Source organism: Odocoileus virginianus, chromosome 11 (genome assembly GCF_023699985.2).
Source record: "Odocoileus virginianus isolate 20LAN1187 ecotype Illinois chromosome 11, Ovbor_1.2, whole genome shotgun sequence".
Classification (NCBI taxonomy): Eukaryota; Metazoa; Chordata; class Mammalia; order Artiodactyla; family Cervidae; genus Odocoileus; species Odocoileus virginianus.
The window spans coordinates 57,408,041-57,423,517 of record NC_069684.1 but is presented as its reverse complement, the minus strand read 5'-3'; the positions used below and the strand labels follow the sequence as shown (position 1 = coordinate 57,423,517).

Genomic DNA, 15,477 nt, shown 5'->3' with positions numbered 1-15,477 from the left:
GATTGTCAGTGGCTATTGTCTGATGAGTATCATAACTTTTAATGATATAACTGCTTTGAACTATCTAATGACAACATTTAGAGTCAATTACTAGCCACATTTGGCCATCTTTGAGAAGGAAGAGAACTTAATTAGATCACAAAGAATGTTGTTAGGTCATTATTTCAGGAATGTGTGAACTCAGGAAGTCTACCTTAAATTTCTCCTAAATATCTTTCTTTCTATCCCCACGAACCACATTCCAGTCTGAACCATCAGTCTCCCTCACCTGTAGTGGCCTCTCCAGTGGCCTCCCTGCCTCCAGCCTTGCTCCCATCCAAGTCCACTCTACACTAAAGCCAGTCATTCTAAAACTAGACGCTATTGCATTATTCTCCTTAGATAACACCCCCCCCAAATCTTACACAAGGCTCTTATGGCCCGACATAATTTGATTGTTATTTCTAAATTGCAATTTATTATGCTTCTTCCTACCCCAACCTAACCTCCTTACTTCTAAATAATATATCCCAGCCATTCTGAACTTTTTAGTTTGGAATGTATACCATATTCTAGTTCACCTTTGGCCCTTTGCTTTATTCATTCAATCTGCCTGGGTCTCCAAAGTCCAGCACAGTGTCTGGGACATTTGTAGTGTTTAATAAATTTTTGTTGAATGAATGAATGAATGAGATAAAGAAACAGGCAATGAAATCTAGTATCTGATATGTAGCTGAAACAGTATCTCATTATTACTACTTATAGAAAATAGCAACAGTTTATCTTAAGTCCATTAATCTGAAAGTGTTTCAATGTAGAAACACTTCGTACCATGAAAACTAAATTGCTTCTGAAAATAAAAAAAAGAAAATTAATTATTTTGGCATTTCTAATTCTAGTGCCTTTTTAAAAAAACATATTCAAACCAACATTTGTGACACAGATAGCTAGAGGTGACATGATAAAATCTCTACCACAGCCTTCAATTAATAGTAGTAGTTAACTAAGGTTTCTAATTTTTTAGACAAAAGATAGATATGGGAACACTATTCCTGTTATTTGTGTTAAAACAGTTTAAAGAAAGAACACAAAAGGTCCCAAACATACTTTTCTGAAATGAAGGAATTCAACAATTTAATTAAAAAAAAAAAAATGCAACTACAATGACCAAAATAAATTGTTAGGCTACGTATGGAACTCTGAGGTCAGAGATCCTTCTCTTAGAGTCACATGAGAATTTCTTCCTCAAATGTATAGTTTTGATGGGCTTTGTAGGGACAAATATTGGAATTATTTAATATAATTCACCTATATTAAAAAGTCATCACATAAAATGAAGCTCAGAAAAAAAAATACAGGCTCAGATCTCTGGGTCATGAATTCAGCAAGTTAATATGGGAACCTAGATCTTATAAGGGGGCAAAGATGAAAAAATTAATCCAGAGTGTTATTTGAATAGAAAACATGTATTTGTATTTGAAAGATTCCCAAAATGTGTCTGCTCTGTCCCAAAGAACAAACAAACAAGCAAAAATAAAAGGTGGCAGAGGGTGGGGGAGGGGGAGGGGGGAATCAGATCAGGAATTGATGATAAGACACAAGAGGCCCAGAACTCTGCCCTGACAAGCAGGAGGAGCTCCTCAGGTTTGGGGAGAGTCTTCATCCTCTTACTGCTAACGTTTCCTGTCTTCCTTGGACTCCTATCAGTGTCACAAGTGAGGTCAGTGTTCGGGGCTCTGACTCAACAATGTCAACTCCAGTTAATAACAAACTTCTGAATATGGTGCGAAGTGCTTCTTACCTCCAGCTCTCAGATTGCTGGACTTAGGCCAAGCGGAGAGACAAGTCCCTTATTAGTGACCTGCAGATGTATATTAAAAAATGACTCACGTAAGAATGACAGAGACATTCATAAACACAAAACCTAGTACAATGTGAGGTCTTACAAAAGGTACACCGTTTTAAAAACTGCTGAATGAAAACAAGGAAGAGAAATGTTCCATGTATATCATGGTTGCTCCTGTGGCAGAAAGGGAGCTGAGGGTTTCTGTGGCTATTCGTGATTATTTTAAAAAGATTATTAAAAGCTTCACATTCCTAACACAAGAGGAAGAAGGAAGCAAAGAGCAGAATTCCTGCTCCACAGCAATAATCTCTTTGCCACCTAATATTCAGAAGGGATTCAAGCTCAAGGCTGTTTGTTAGCAGCCACTTTTCAGGGACCTTCTCAAATGTCTACAAAAGAATTTCAAGTCTCTCCACACTTGGCCTTTCACAGGGTCCTCACCTTAAGAGGAGAACTAAAAATCTCTAAACAATACCTATGGCTCATTAAGATACTAGTAAACTCATTCAAAATGTCATACTATTAGATATTCAAGGAGGAAAACCCTCACCATTAAAACACACATACACACACACACAAATGAGGCTGCTTGTAGCTGCTTCTGTCTCCTTACTTCCACTTTAAACCAACTTTCACATGTCGCTTCTGTGGTCTCCATGATACCCTCTGAGTGGTTTCCTTCAACATTTATCAACATACTATGATGACTGCTTTTCCTACCCCGGATTTTAACCACCTTAGAGGAAAAGTTATGTTCTTGTTTTTTTAAAAAACAAATATCTCTTTTTGTAAAAATAAAGAGTACTTGATAGGTAATGACTGATGGAGAATAGTGATTTACTAAATGCGTAAAAAAGAAATATTAAGTGAGCATGGTGTAAATGAAATGGGACTTTGCATTAGAGAACAAAAAGGCATCATAAGATATGGGAAAGCAGTGAGGGGTGGGATTTCAAAAGTGAGGTTAATATTATCATTTCTTTATCTTGGTAAGTTGATATGGGAAAAAAAAGGGGTGATCATGCATGCTGATAGTCATTCATTCAACAATATATTGAAGGATTTCATTTCTTCATGGTCTTGCGTTTTATCACTTGGACCTAAGATTTAGCCAGTAGTTCACTGGGATTCCCTGGTGGCTTAGATGGTAAAGAATCTGCTGCAATGCAGGAGACTTAGGTTTGAACCCTTGGTTGGAAACATTCTCTGGAGAAGGAAATGGCAACCCACTGCAGTATTCTTGCCTGGAGAATCCACATGGACAGAGTCTGGTGGGCAACAGTCCATGGGGTCACAAATAGTTGGACACGACTGAGTGACTAACTTTCACTGGGCTAGTTATAAGTTGAAATAAGACATTTAAATCCCTCAAAACATGAGTAGTTTGTATGTGCTTTTATACAGACACATACATGTGCAAACTGTTTCTCATTATTCACCGATTCTGTATTCACAAATTCATCCACTTGCTAAATGTACTTGTAATGTCCAAATCAGTACTTCTGGTGCTTTGGAGTCATTGGCAGACATGCACAGAATGGGAGAAATCTGAGTTCCCGTTACTGCATGTTCTCAGCTGAGGTCGGAGAAGACGCCATCAATCTTCTCATTTCGGCTCTCATACTGTAAACAAGAGTCTTTTGCCTGGTCCATTCAGTGCTACATTACTTATTTATTTGTTTGTTTTGCATTTCTGTCTTCTTGTTTTTATCTTCATTGTTTAAAATAGCCTTCTAGTACAGGGCTGACCTGCAGTATAGTCTTCCCCAGTGTAAGAGAATTGTGATGGACCTTATAGAGAAAATATGTTCATTAGACAAGCTCCCTTCAGGCATAAGTTACAGTGCTGTTGGCCATGAGTTCAATGCTAACAAATCAATAATATGTATTAAATATGGTGTCTTTAAACAGAAATACACATTGAACAAGGATATGTATTGATCTGTTAGTGAAAATGTGGCCAGAGGTTCTCAGGAACCTAACCCTGTATTTTTCCTGGAAGCAGTTTTTTCAGTATTTGCTACTTTCAAGTTCTTACCAACCTCATAGACTATAGCTACTACAAAACACAAGAATCAACTGTGTTCCTTAATTAATAACCTATCTAGACAGGATTAAAATCTGAAATGGTATATCAGAGCTTAAGTCAAAGGCTAATCCAAAAATCTGTTTCAAATATTTAAAAAATCTTAAAAATGATGCATCAACTTTCTTGTCTATATCATACTAGCTATTTGCTAATTTTTAAATACAGAAAAAAGTTTTAACTGCAGTTAAATTATAATCTAAAGCTCAGATTTATAAGATCACTTTAGTATTTCTCAAATTCTAGACCAAAGCCATCCCAAGAAACATAAATAGAAAGCAAAGTGGTTGTCTGAGGAAGCCTTACAAATAGTTAATAAGAGACATGGAAGCAAAGGGGAAAGGGAAAGACAGACCCAAATGGATGCAGGGTTCCAGAGAACACCAAAGAGAGTTAAGAAAGCCTTCCTAAGTGAACAGTTCAGAGAAAGAGGGGAAAACAACAGTTTGGGAAGGACTAGAGATCTCTTCAAGAAAAGTGGAGATTTCAAGGGAACATTTCATGCACAGATGAGCACAATAAACGACAGAAACGGCAAAGACCTAACAGAAGCAGTAGCAATTAAGAAGAAGTGGCAAGAATATGCAGAACTACACAAAAAAGGTCTTAATGTCCCGAATAACCACGATGGTGTGGTCACTCACGTAGATCCAGACATCCTGGAGTGTGAAGTCAAGTGGGCCTTGGAAAGCATTACTATGAACAAAGCTACTGGAGGTGACAGAATTCCAGTCAAGTTATTTAAAAATCCTCAAAGATGATGCTGTGAAAGTGCTGCACTCAATATGCCAGCAAATTTGGAAAACTCAGCAGTGGCCACAAGACAGGAAAAGGTCCATTTTCATTCCAATCCAAAGAATGTTCAAACTACCACACAACTGCGCTCATTTCAGATGTTAGCAAGGTAATGTTCAAAATCTTTCAAACTAGGCTTCAATAGTACATGAACCAAGAACTTGCAGATGTACAAACTGGATTTAGAAAAGGCAGAGGAAATCAGAGATCAAATTGCCAACATCTACTGGATCATAGAAAAAGCAAAAGAATTCTAGAAAAACATCTACTTCATTGACTAAAAGCCTTGGATCGTGTGGATCACAATAAACTATGGAAAATTCTTCAAGAGTTGGGAATACCAGACCACCTTACCTGCCTCCTGAGAAATTTGTATGGAGGTCAAGAAGCAACAGTTAGAACTGGACATGGAACACCAGATGTTCCAAATCAGGAAAGAAGTATGGCAGGGCTGTATATTGTCACCCTGCTTATTTAACCTATAAGCCGAATACATCATGCAAAATATCAGGCTAGATGAAGCACAAGCTGGAATCAAGATTGCTGGGAGAAATAGCAGCATCCTCAGATATGCAGATGACACCACCCTCACGGAAGAAAGTGAAGAACTAAAGAGCCTCTTGATGAAAGTGAAAGAGGAGAGTGAAAAAGTTGGCTTAAAACTCAACATTCAAAAGACTAAGATCATGGCATCTGGTCCCATCACTTCATGGCAAATAGATGGGGAAACAGTGGCAACACTGACAGACTTTATTTTCTTGGGCTCCAAAATCACTGCATGAGAAAGGAGTACGTTAATACTATATATTGTCACCCTGCTTGTTTACCTTATATGCAGAGTACATCATGTGAAATGTTGGACTGGATAAATCACAAGCCAGAATCAAGATTGCCAGGAGAAATACCAACAACCTAAGATACGAAGATGATACTACTCTAAGTAGATACTTCAGCAGAAGGCAAAGAGGAACTAAAGAGCCTCTTAATGAAGGTAAAAGAGGAGAGTGACAAAGCTGGCTTAAAACTCAACATTCAAAAAACAAAGATCATGGCATCTGGTCCCATCACTTCATGGCAAATAGATGGGGAAAAATTGGATAGTGACAGATTTTATTTTCTTGGGCTCCAAAATCACTGCAGATGGTGACTGCAACCATGAAATGCTCCTTGAAAAAAAGCCATGATAAATCTACATGAAAAAGTGTACTAAAAAGCAGAGCTATCACGTCACTGACAAAGGTCTGTATAGTCAAAGTTATGGATTTTCCCCTAGTCACGTATGGACGTAAGAGTTGGACCATAAAGAAGCATGAATGCCAAAGAACTGATTCTTTCTTTCATTTTCAAGTGATGCTGGAGAAGACTCTTGAGAGTCCCTTGGACAGCAAGAAGATCAAACCAGTCAATCCTAAAAGAAATCTACCTGAATACTAATTGGAAGTACTGGTGCTGAAGCTTCAGCATTTTGGCCACCTGATGCCAAGAGCTGACTCACTGGAAAAGACCCTGATGCTGGGAAAGACTGATGGCATGAGTATAAGTGGGCAACAGCGGATGAAATGGTTGGATGGCATCACTGACTCAGTGGACATGAGTTTGAGTAAACTCCTGGAGATAGTGAAGGACAGGGAAACTTGTCATGCTGTAGTCCATGGGATTGCAAAGAGTGGTCATGACTTAGTGACTAGAGAACAACAGAGAATATAAAATTATTCATTTAAAAAATCTTATTTGGGGATAAACTATATCCTGATGTAACTTACTACTGGAAGCAGAATCTTATATAAACATAGAGGGTTATGAACCATTTGGGAATGCTGAATAATTGACATAATTATGCAATAATTACATTCTGAATAGACATACCCCAGAAGCAACTTAGTCAAGTTAACTTGCAAAACTTTAGAAACATATATTGGTTGTTGTTATTTCGTCACTAAGTCATGTCTAACTCCTTGTGACCTGATGGACTATAGCCCACCAGGCCCCTCTGTCCACACGATTTCCCAGGCAAGAATACTGGAGTGGGTGCCATTTTCTTCTCCAGGGGATCTTTCTGACCTAGGAATCGAACCTGCGTCTCCTGCATTGGCAGGCAGATTCCTTATCACTGAGTCACCAGGAAAGTCCAGAAATAGTAGTACATATTCTATTATTAATGTGAGAAATATATTTAAAAGTGCACATCACTCTCAAGGAAAAGAGCCAAGTTTATAAAAGAAATCATTAAATCTGCACTGACATATTTTTCTTTGATTAGGTACATGGGTATTAAGAAATACATTATAGTTTATAATGAAGTATGTGGCACTTTCCTTTTATACAAAAAAAGAAATATGGCATGTGCAACCAACTCTAAAACCTGTTGCCCAACTTAAGAAATAAGGCATCACCAATACATATAGTAATGTTACCAGTTACTATTACCAAGGGCAATCCTCTTCTACCTATCTACCTACATATCCCTCAGAAGAAATGATCCCTGAGAATTTGAGACTTTTCTATGCATATATTATTGACTCATTCAAAAAATAACTCATATAATCCACACTGAAAAAAAGAAAAAAGGCTTAGCAAGAATGCAAAGCCTAAAACATATATGCTTTAAAACCTATCAATATTTTAAGCCCTAAATTACCTTACCACACTGCAGAGAGAGAACTAGCACATTCAACAGACAAAGAAAACAGACAACTTATTTTATATGTAAAGTTAATCAAAATGAATGTTAAGTTCTTGCTAAGTCATCTAATCATTGTGCTGCCATGAAACTAGCAAGAAATTAAAAAAAGAAAAATCTCACCTAGAATACAATATAAAGTGCAAGAAACTCTTATCATCTTCTAAACTTCAAAAATAAAAATATTCTCTTGCTGGCTAGTCTAGTTTAATAATAAAACAATTGTTTAAAGCATATGTACTATTTTCGTGCCTTTGTGAAAAGCATATGGAAATGAGGAAGTCCTATAATCTCTAAAGTGAACTCTAGATCCTTTCCACGGAGGTGACCTGTGTGCTGACGAAGGGAGAGGTGAGGTAAACAACTCCGATGCTTCCTGATGATCATTCACTTGGTCAGTGTATTAGCACCGGCACAACTCCTTTATAAATAAGCTAGGATGTTATCCTTTCTCATAAAGTTGATCTACTATCTTGAAGGGCAATAGTTAAATATTTGAAAGACTGAGTAGCTTCCTTTTGGGTTAGAATGTTCCTTACCTGGCCATGCTCTGTCCTAGCCCCAGGGCTAAACCAATGGCTGCAGAAGAAAGAGAGAAGCAGTTAGCAGGAAACTCACGAAAAGCACGTGCTCTCGCGTGATCAGTCTGCATGTGCTGCAGGAAACATATTTGCCACCTAGCAACAGAACCTTACATACGCTGCATCTGAACGGATAGTTCATGTAATTCTAGGTTTACACCAATTTTGATAGAAATGTAAGAGTGCTCATAACCCAGTAATTTTCAATTAAATAAGCAAACTCAGAATTACATTTCCATTTAATTACGTTAACATAAACTGCTGTGACTGTATTCATTTTATGAATCAATTCTGGTGAGAAAATCTACAAATGCTATCGTTTACCACAACTTAATTATAGCATCATTACAACAAATGATGACCTTTTGATTGTTGGAGTTTTAAAAAAACAGTAAAAATACAAGGACATTATATTCTCTGCCTATGCCTCCAGGAACAATCACATAAAGCCCTTGATGTGAATTCTAAAGCATCAGCTGAAGGCGCCTTGAACCCATTCCTTCCATAGTTATAACACCTGGGTTCTGGTTCACAGCAAATCCAACAACACTGAAAATATGGAAGTCATGGCACAGCTGAAGCGTTCTGGTCTTACACTATGCCTCGCCCTGCCTCACTTATCCTATATTGTTCTAGAGGCAACTTGGACTTTTAATGCATCTGATGATACCTGAAAAGGTATTCCTGTTGAAAAACAGGAGTTATCATAAGTTGTGTGCTCAGTCCTCTGACCAGTATTCTGCTTGTGAAAGTGAAAGTCACTCAGTCGTGTCTGACTCTCTGCAACCCCATGGACTACACAGTCCGTGGAATTCTCCAGGCCAGCATACTGAAGTGGGTAGCCTTTCCCTTCTCCAGGGTATCTTCCCAACCCAGGGATCGAACCCAGGTCTCCTGCACTGCAGGCGGATTCTTCACCAGCTGAGCCACAGGGGAAGCCCAGTATTCTGCTTAGAAACTAAACTAAAAACATCAAGGAAATTGAGAGAGAGAATGTGGGAAATAAACCACTGTGCATGTGCATATGCTAAGTCACTTGTCGTGTCTGAATCTCTGTGACCCTATGGACCGCAGCCGGCCAGGATCCCCTGTCCATGGGATTCTCTAGGAAAAGTATACTGGAGTGGGCTGCCGTGCCCTCCTACAGGGGATCTTACCGACCCAGGGCTTGAACCCGCATCTCTCAAGTCTCCTGCATTGGCAGGTGGGTTCTTAACCACTAGTGCCACCTGGGAAGCTGAAATAAACCAGTAAAACCCCACAAATATAGGGAATAGTATTAACATTATTATTATGTGTGTGTGTGTGTGTGTGTGTTAGTTGCTTAGTCGTGTCTGACTCTATGAGACCCCATGGACTGTAACCCACCAGGCTTCTCTGTCCATGGGATCCTCCAGGCAAGAAAACTGGAGTGGGTTGCCGTCCCTTCTCCAGGGGATCTTCCTGACCCAGGGATTGATCCTGGGTCTCTTGCATTGCAGGCAGATTCTTCACCATCTGAGCCACCATGGAAGCCCCCAACATTATTATTAATGCTATTTATTTTTTCATGAATCATCGTATTGAACACATGAGTGTGCCACACACTCTTTACAGACACATGACATGTATGTGTTATTTTCTATCCTCAGAAAAACCTTACGAGGTTTTGCTCATGTTCCAGGTGCAGGAATGACTGAGGCGGAGATGTTAGTTTATTTGCCCAAGGTGCTCAGCGTACCATACCACAAGGACGAAGGGGCTTACACTGAATGAGCACATTTCCTGGTTCCCTCCAACACTGCTATGTGCTCTCTGGCCTCTGTGGTATTAAAACCTGGGAATAAACAGCCTCGACATTAGTAGGATGTGGCTATGCTCTTACCTGAACATTTCTCAGGCTCAGAGACACTGATGCTCTTTGGCAGGTCAGAGTACACTTTTGTTGTGGGAATCGACACTTATATGGTATTTGTAAATGACGTGTGTGTTAATCAGCAACTAGAAACTAATCATTTAGTTCAGTTCCCCGAAAACTTGTCTGATAAATTTCCTCTCTGCTTGGATTGTGCCTTTTCCTTTAAAGAAAAATGTTTTAGAAAATCAAATGTATACATGAAGCTAAATGAAACAAAAAAGTCTGAAAAACAGACCTGACCCCCTAAACTCTGTTTAGAGAAACCACTGTCAACTCTTTCTGCATTTTCTTTTGGTATTTAATGATGTGTTTCTACAGAATATGGTTATACTAGCATTTTGTGATTAATTTTAGACATTAATAAGTGACTTTCTATTTACTGTAAGTTTAGCTCTTTCATAGCTCCCAACACTCTATTTCAAGTTATAAACACCATGTTTGATTAGTCAATAGTGAGTACAGATATTATGACTACATGAACACTTTCGGCAGCTGAATTTTTCTTTTTGCTCTCCAACAGTTGAGAGTTAACCTGTTTTTCTTCCTTTGCTAGCTTTTCTATGTACTGGTGATCTTTCCCAAAAAAGTTTCCAGGAAGTGCTGTAGAAAGAATCTGAATTATAGTGTTATGCTGCTGCTGCTGCTAAGTCGCTTCAGCCGTGTCTGACTCTTTGCAATCCCACAGACGGCAGCCCACCAGGCTCCCCCATCCCTGGGATTCTCCAGGCAAGAACACTGGAGTAGGTTGCCATTTCCTTCTCCAATGCATGAAAGTGAAATGTGAAAGTGAAGTCGCTCAGTCGTGTCCGACTCATAGCGACCCCATGGACTGCAGCCTACCAGGCTCCTCCATCCATGGGAGTTTCCAGGCAAAAGTACTGGAGTGGGGTGCCATTGCCTTCTCCAGAATTATAGTGTTATAAGTGGGTGTAAAAGAAATGGGATGTGAAGAAGTGAAGTGGGCATAGGATAATTCACTCTGTCTAGAAGTTAGGCTTTCAAAATATGAGAGAGATCAGAAAGAAATGGAAAGAAGAGGTTTAAAAATGCAGTATATAAAAGAAGCTATTGGAAAAAAAAAACCAAACTTCTTCCAATCAAAAAACACAGATGCTGGAATCAGCCCTGGACAGAGGAAAGCTCTTTTCCTCTAATACTAAGAAAAAGGAGAGCTGAAGAAGATATATTTGGATTGTTGCTGTTGTTCAGTAGCTAACTCATATCTGACTCTTTGCAAACTCCATGGGCTGCAGTACGTCAGGCTTCCTTGTCCTTCACTGTCTCTTGGAGCTTGCTCACACTCATGAGCATTGAGTCAGTGATGCTATCTAACCATCCCATCCACTGCTGCCCTCTTCTCCTTCTGTCCTCAGTCTTTCCCAGCATTAGGGTCTCTTCCAATGAGTCGACTTTTCTTCAGTGGAAGGACTGATGCTGAAGCTGAAGCGCCAATACTCTGGCCACCTGATTCGGATAAGTTCATCCAAATTTGTGGACTAATAGCCTTACTTTGGAAAGCTGAAGACAAAGTCAAGTTCTTGGGGCGGGGGAGAGGATGTGGGCAGTTTACTACAGGGACTTGGTGACAAGACATAGGATAACATTTTTGGGACAACAGAAACAGAAAGTGTTGTTATGGAAGGTCATACGAAAGCACTGCTGAAAGATCTACTGTTCAAGATTATTAATATATATCTGCGTAGCAACAAATCATATAATTTTGTGATTTTATTCAGCAGTGCTCAGTAGAGGAGCTATGGTGGTGGGTAGATGGACTGATTCATCCAAGGTTAGGAGTTTATGGAGCAGGATGGCAGGCAGAATTCTAAGACTTCCAGCGATCCATACCCTTGTACAACTTGCTCTCTCTGAGTGCAGAAAGGACCCATGCATATGATGGGATAGTCAGTGCTATAATTAGGGTGTGCTTTATGGCACAACTGGCTTTAAGGAAGGGAGCTCATTCTTGGTGGGCTTAAGCTTAGCGGCTGATTCTTTGAAGGGACTGAACTCTTCCTGTGAAAGATCCAAAATATGAGAGTTTCAATGTGAAGAAGATTCTCCATAGCTGGCTTTGTAGTCTAAGGATCATGTTCTCAGGACCTGAAAGGAGACTCTAGGAACTGAGAGAGATCACTGGCTGACGTGTCGTCAGCAAGAAAATCAGGACTTCAGTAGTACAACCGCAGGGAACTGCATTCTGCCAACAACCTTCAAGAACTTGGAAGTGGATTCCTTTTACAAAAGCCTCTAAATGACAACACAGCTGATGCATGCTGCGACTTCAGCCTTCTCAGACACCGAGCAGGGCACCCAGCTGAGCTCTGCCTTTCTCAGATGTGTGATTTGCAAATACTTTCTCCCAGTGCGCGGCTTATATTTTCATCTTATTAATAGTGTGTTTTACAGAACAAAAGTTTTAATTTTGATGAAAAGCTTTTCTTCCTCCATTGAATTGATTTCATACTTTTTAAAGAATCAGTTGCGCGTGCTGCCATTAGAGTGGGTCTATTGCTGGGTTCTCTATTCTCTTATGATGATTTATTTGTGTACTGTTCTGTCAACACACAGAGTCTTGATTACAGAAGTCAAGAGAACTGTGAGCCAGTAAAGGGGTATTCTTTGAGTCACTAAGTTGCTGGTAATTTGTTATGCAGCATAGAAAACGAACACAGTGAGGACACTGGAGGTGATACAATAAAGGACAGACAATAAATGCGAAAGAATAGGGAGCCCCAAGGAGGATGATGCAGAAAATGGAGGGTTTTCGGAATGCAATCTTTATTAAAGTATGAATACAGTGAGCATAAGAAGAGAGAAGAGTTGGAAGAATAGTAGGCTGTGATAAGAAAATATTATAATAAATGTCAGATATGTATTGGGAACCATGCTAACGGTCACACGAAGATTATCTCATTCAAATCTCACAACCCTATGGAAGAGTTATATGGCTATTCAAGGTCACAGAGCTGGCTGGAGTCAAGACTGGGACTAAGTCTGTCTAATTGCACACCCTGAATTCTTCGTTTTCTTAATTAATTACTTTATTTAATTGGAGGATAATTACTTACAATATTGTGGTGGTTTCTGCCGTACACCGACATGAATCAGCCATGGGTGTACATGCGTCTCCTCATCCTGAAACCCCCTCCCACCTTCCTCCCCATCCCTTCCCTCTGGGTTGTCCCAGAGCACCAGCTTTAAGGGCCCTGCTTCATGCATCAAACTTGCACTGGTCCTCTATTTAACATGTGGCAGTATACATGCTCAATGCTATTCTCTCAGATCATCCCACCCTTGCCTTCTCCCACAGAGTCCAGAAGTCTGTTCTTTACATCTGTGTCTCTTTTGCTGCCTTGCATATAGGGTTATCGTTACCATCTTTCTAAATTCCATATATATGCCTTAATAGACTGTCGTGGTGTTTCTGAATTACCTCCCTCTGTGTAATAGGCTCCAGTTTCATCCACCTCATTAGAACTGACTTAAATGTGTACTTTTTAATAGCTGAGCAATATTCCATTGTGTATATGGACCCCAGCTTCCTTATCCACTCATCTGCCGATGGACATCCAAGTTGCTTGCATGTGCTAGCTATTGTAAACAGTGCTGCAACAAGCCTTGGGGTGCACGTGTCTCTTTCAATTCTGGTTTCCTTGCACACCCTATATTCATTCTTAACCACCATTCTCCTTCATTGCCTTCAGTTGTTATAACTGGGGGGGAGGGGGAGTCTTTCTCTTTGGTTCTGTTTCCTTTTTTTCTCTTTATTCATGTCCTCATGAAACATAAAAGTTACTTAACTTTTTAGTGAAAACATGATCAAAACAGGAAATATAGAGGAAAAACTGTCTTTGAAAGCCAAAGAATCAAATTTATATAAAGACAGCAGAGGAATGAAGGGCAAGAAAGAGGAAGATGTCACAGAAGAACTTATTTCACTGGAGCCGAGATTCCCAAGGAGACTTACGAGGGGGTTAACAGTGAAAGACGTACCTGGGAGGAAGGGCCACAAAAGAGTGAAACCGATCGACTGCCAGGGAGGGCCTGTCTGTTCTCAAGATCCCGAGGGGCTAACTGGTTTCTGGGCTCACCTCTCCCTCTGGGACATGGATGCATTTGGGGGATGTCTAAGAACTAAGCCTGATACACGTGATTTCCTTTAATCCTCACCTACCATGCTGAGAGACGGGGGGCCTGGCGTGCTGCAGTCCACAGGGTCACAAAACTCACAGAGACTTGGACACAACAAGAAAAGAGACTGAACAACCGCCGCCCTGGTGATAATGGGAACAGCCATCACCTACGGAGCCTTTCCTACAGCCTTCTTTTCAGTAGAGCAATGTGGTCGGTAACTGTGGAGTAGAAGGGGGTTTTAGTTTTTCATTTTTCTTTTAAGTAAGAACTAGATAATAAAGCTTCAGGGAACAAGGTTTTTTGAACTAAAATCTCTGTAGATGTAGTGTTCCACGCTAATTCTTTCTCACTTAATCCCTTGCCCCCACCTACGGCGTTGAACTACAAGTAGCAGCACTGTATAGGATTTTGTGACAAGTCAAATAATATTACATCTATGCAAAAGGACAAAACCAACCTCAAATTTTGTCTTCTCCTAAAAATGTACTTTTCAGGAGGAAAGAGCGACAGCAGTTTATGATACAAATTTTTATTTTTAGAGTTTCTATTTTTTATAGAGTTTCTATTTTTTGACTCAACAGCATAACTTTATGCTTAGTGTGCTGTGTACACATCATGGTCTAAATCTGTGCTCTCTAATATGGATACTGGGGCTCCCTAGGTGGCTCAGTGCTAAAGAATCTGCTTGCCAATGCAGGAGACTTGGGTTTGATCCCTGGGTCAAGAAGACTCCCCTGGAGGAGGAAATGGCAAACCACTCCAGTATCCTTGCCTGGGAAATCCCATGGACAGAGGAGCCTGGTGGGCTACCGATCGTGCGGTTGCAAAAGAGTTGGACATGATTTAATGACTAAACAACAATAATATAGATAGTAGCCATATATGGTTATTTAAATTAATGTGAAAAATTAGGTTCCTCGGTTGTACTAGCCATATTTCAAGTGCTCTAGACACACATGTTTAGTGGCTCCCATAATCAGCAGTGCAGATACAGAACATTTCCATTACTGCAAAAAGTTCTCTAGGATAGCACTAGTATAAATAGGTTATCATTGAAAATTTGAACTAGCTTTGGAACTGTATATAATCTTCTACACTGAACATCTTCCCTGTGAACCATCACTATTTTACTGGAGAGACTCTTAAGTATGAATAAGTGTGTAACAAATGTGGGGGTGTTTGGGAATGGGGAAGAAGAAATGTCAAACTCCTAACTCAGTATCCTATAATAGGGTTTCATGGGTCAAGACATGGAAATAAAAATTAAGGTGAGAAGAGAGAGCATTAAGAAGAAGCCACAGGGCTAGGTAAGAACTACATCTTTATAGCAACTGTAACTGAGGATGCCAAAAGACCAAGGCACATGTGTCAATGTAGAAGATGCTGACATGGAGTTCCACAGGCCCTTCACACATCACCCAGGATGACACATGAAATTTGGTGCTTTTGGTTCTATTTCTGCCTGTGATTCTCAAA

General features: G+C 39.8%; 1 protein-coding gene across 4 annotated transcripts in view; it reads right to left on the bottom strand.

The window, feature by feature from the left end:
* Positions 1–15,477, bottom strand: part of GPATCH2 (G-patch domain containing 2) — a 189,890-nt gene that overhangs the window by 49,577 nt on the left and 124,836 nt on the right. For 3 of the 4 annotated variants that reach the window (XM_070474507.1, XM_070474506.1, XM_070474509.1), the window contains exon 7: positions 7,926–7,965. The exons of the other annotated variant lie outside the window; for it this stretch is intronic. In XM_070474507.1, the coding sequence (XP_070330608.1) occupies positions 7,926–7,965 (40 nt within the window). The remainder of the gene's footprint in view (positions 1–7,925; positions 7,966–15,477) is intronic. 4 annotated transcript variants of the gene reach the window in all.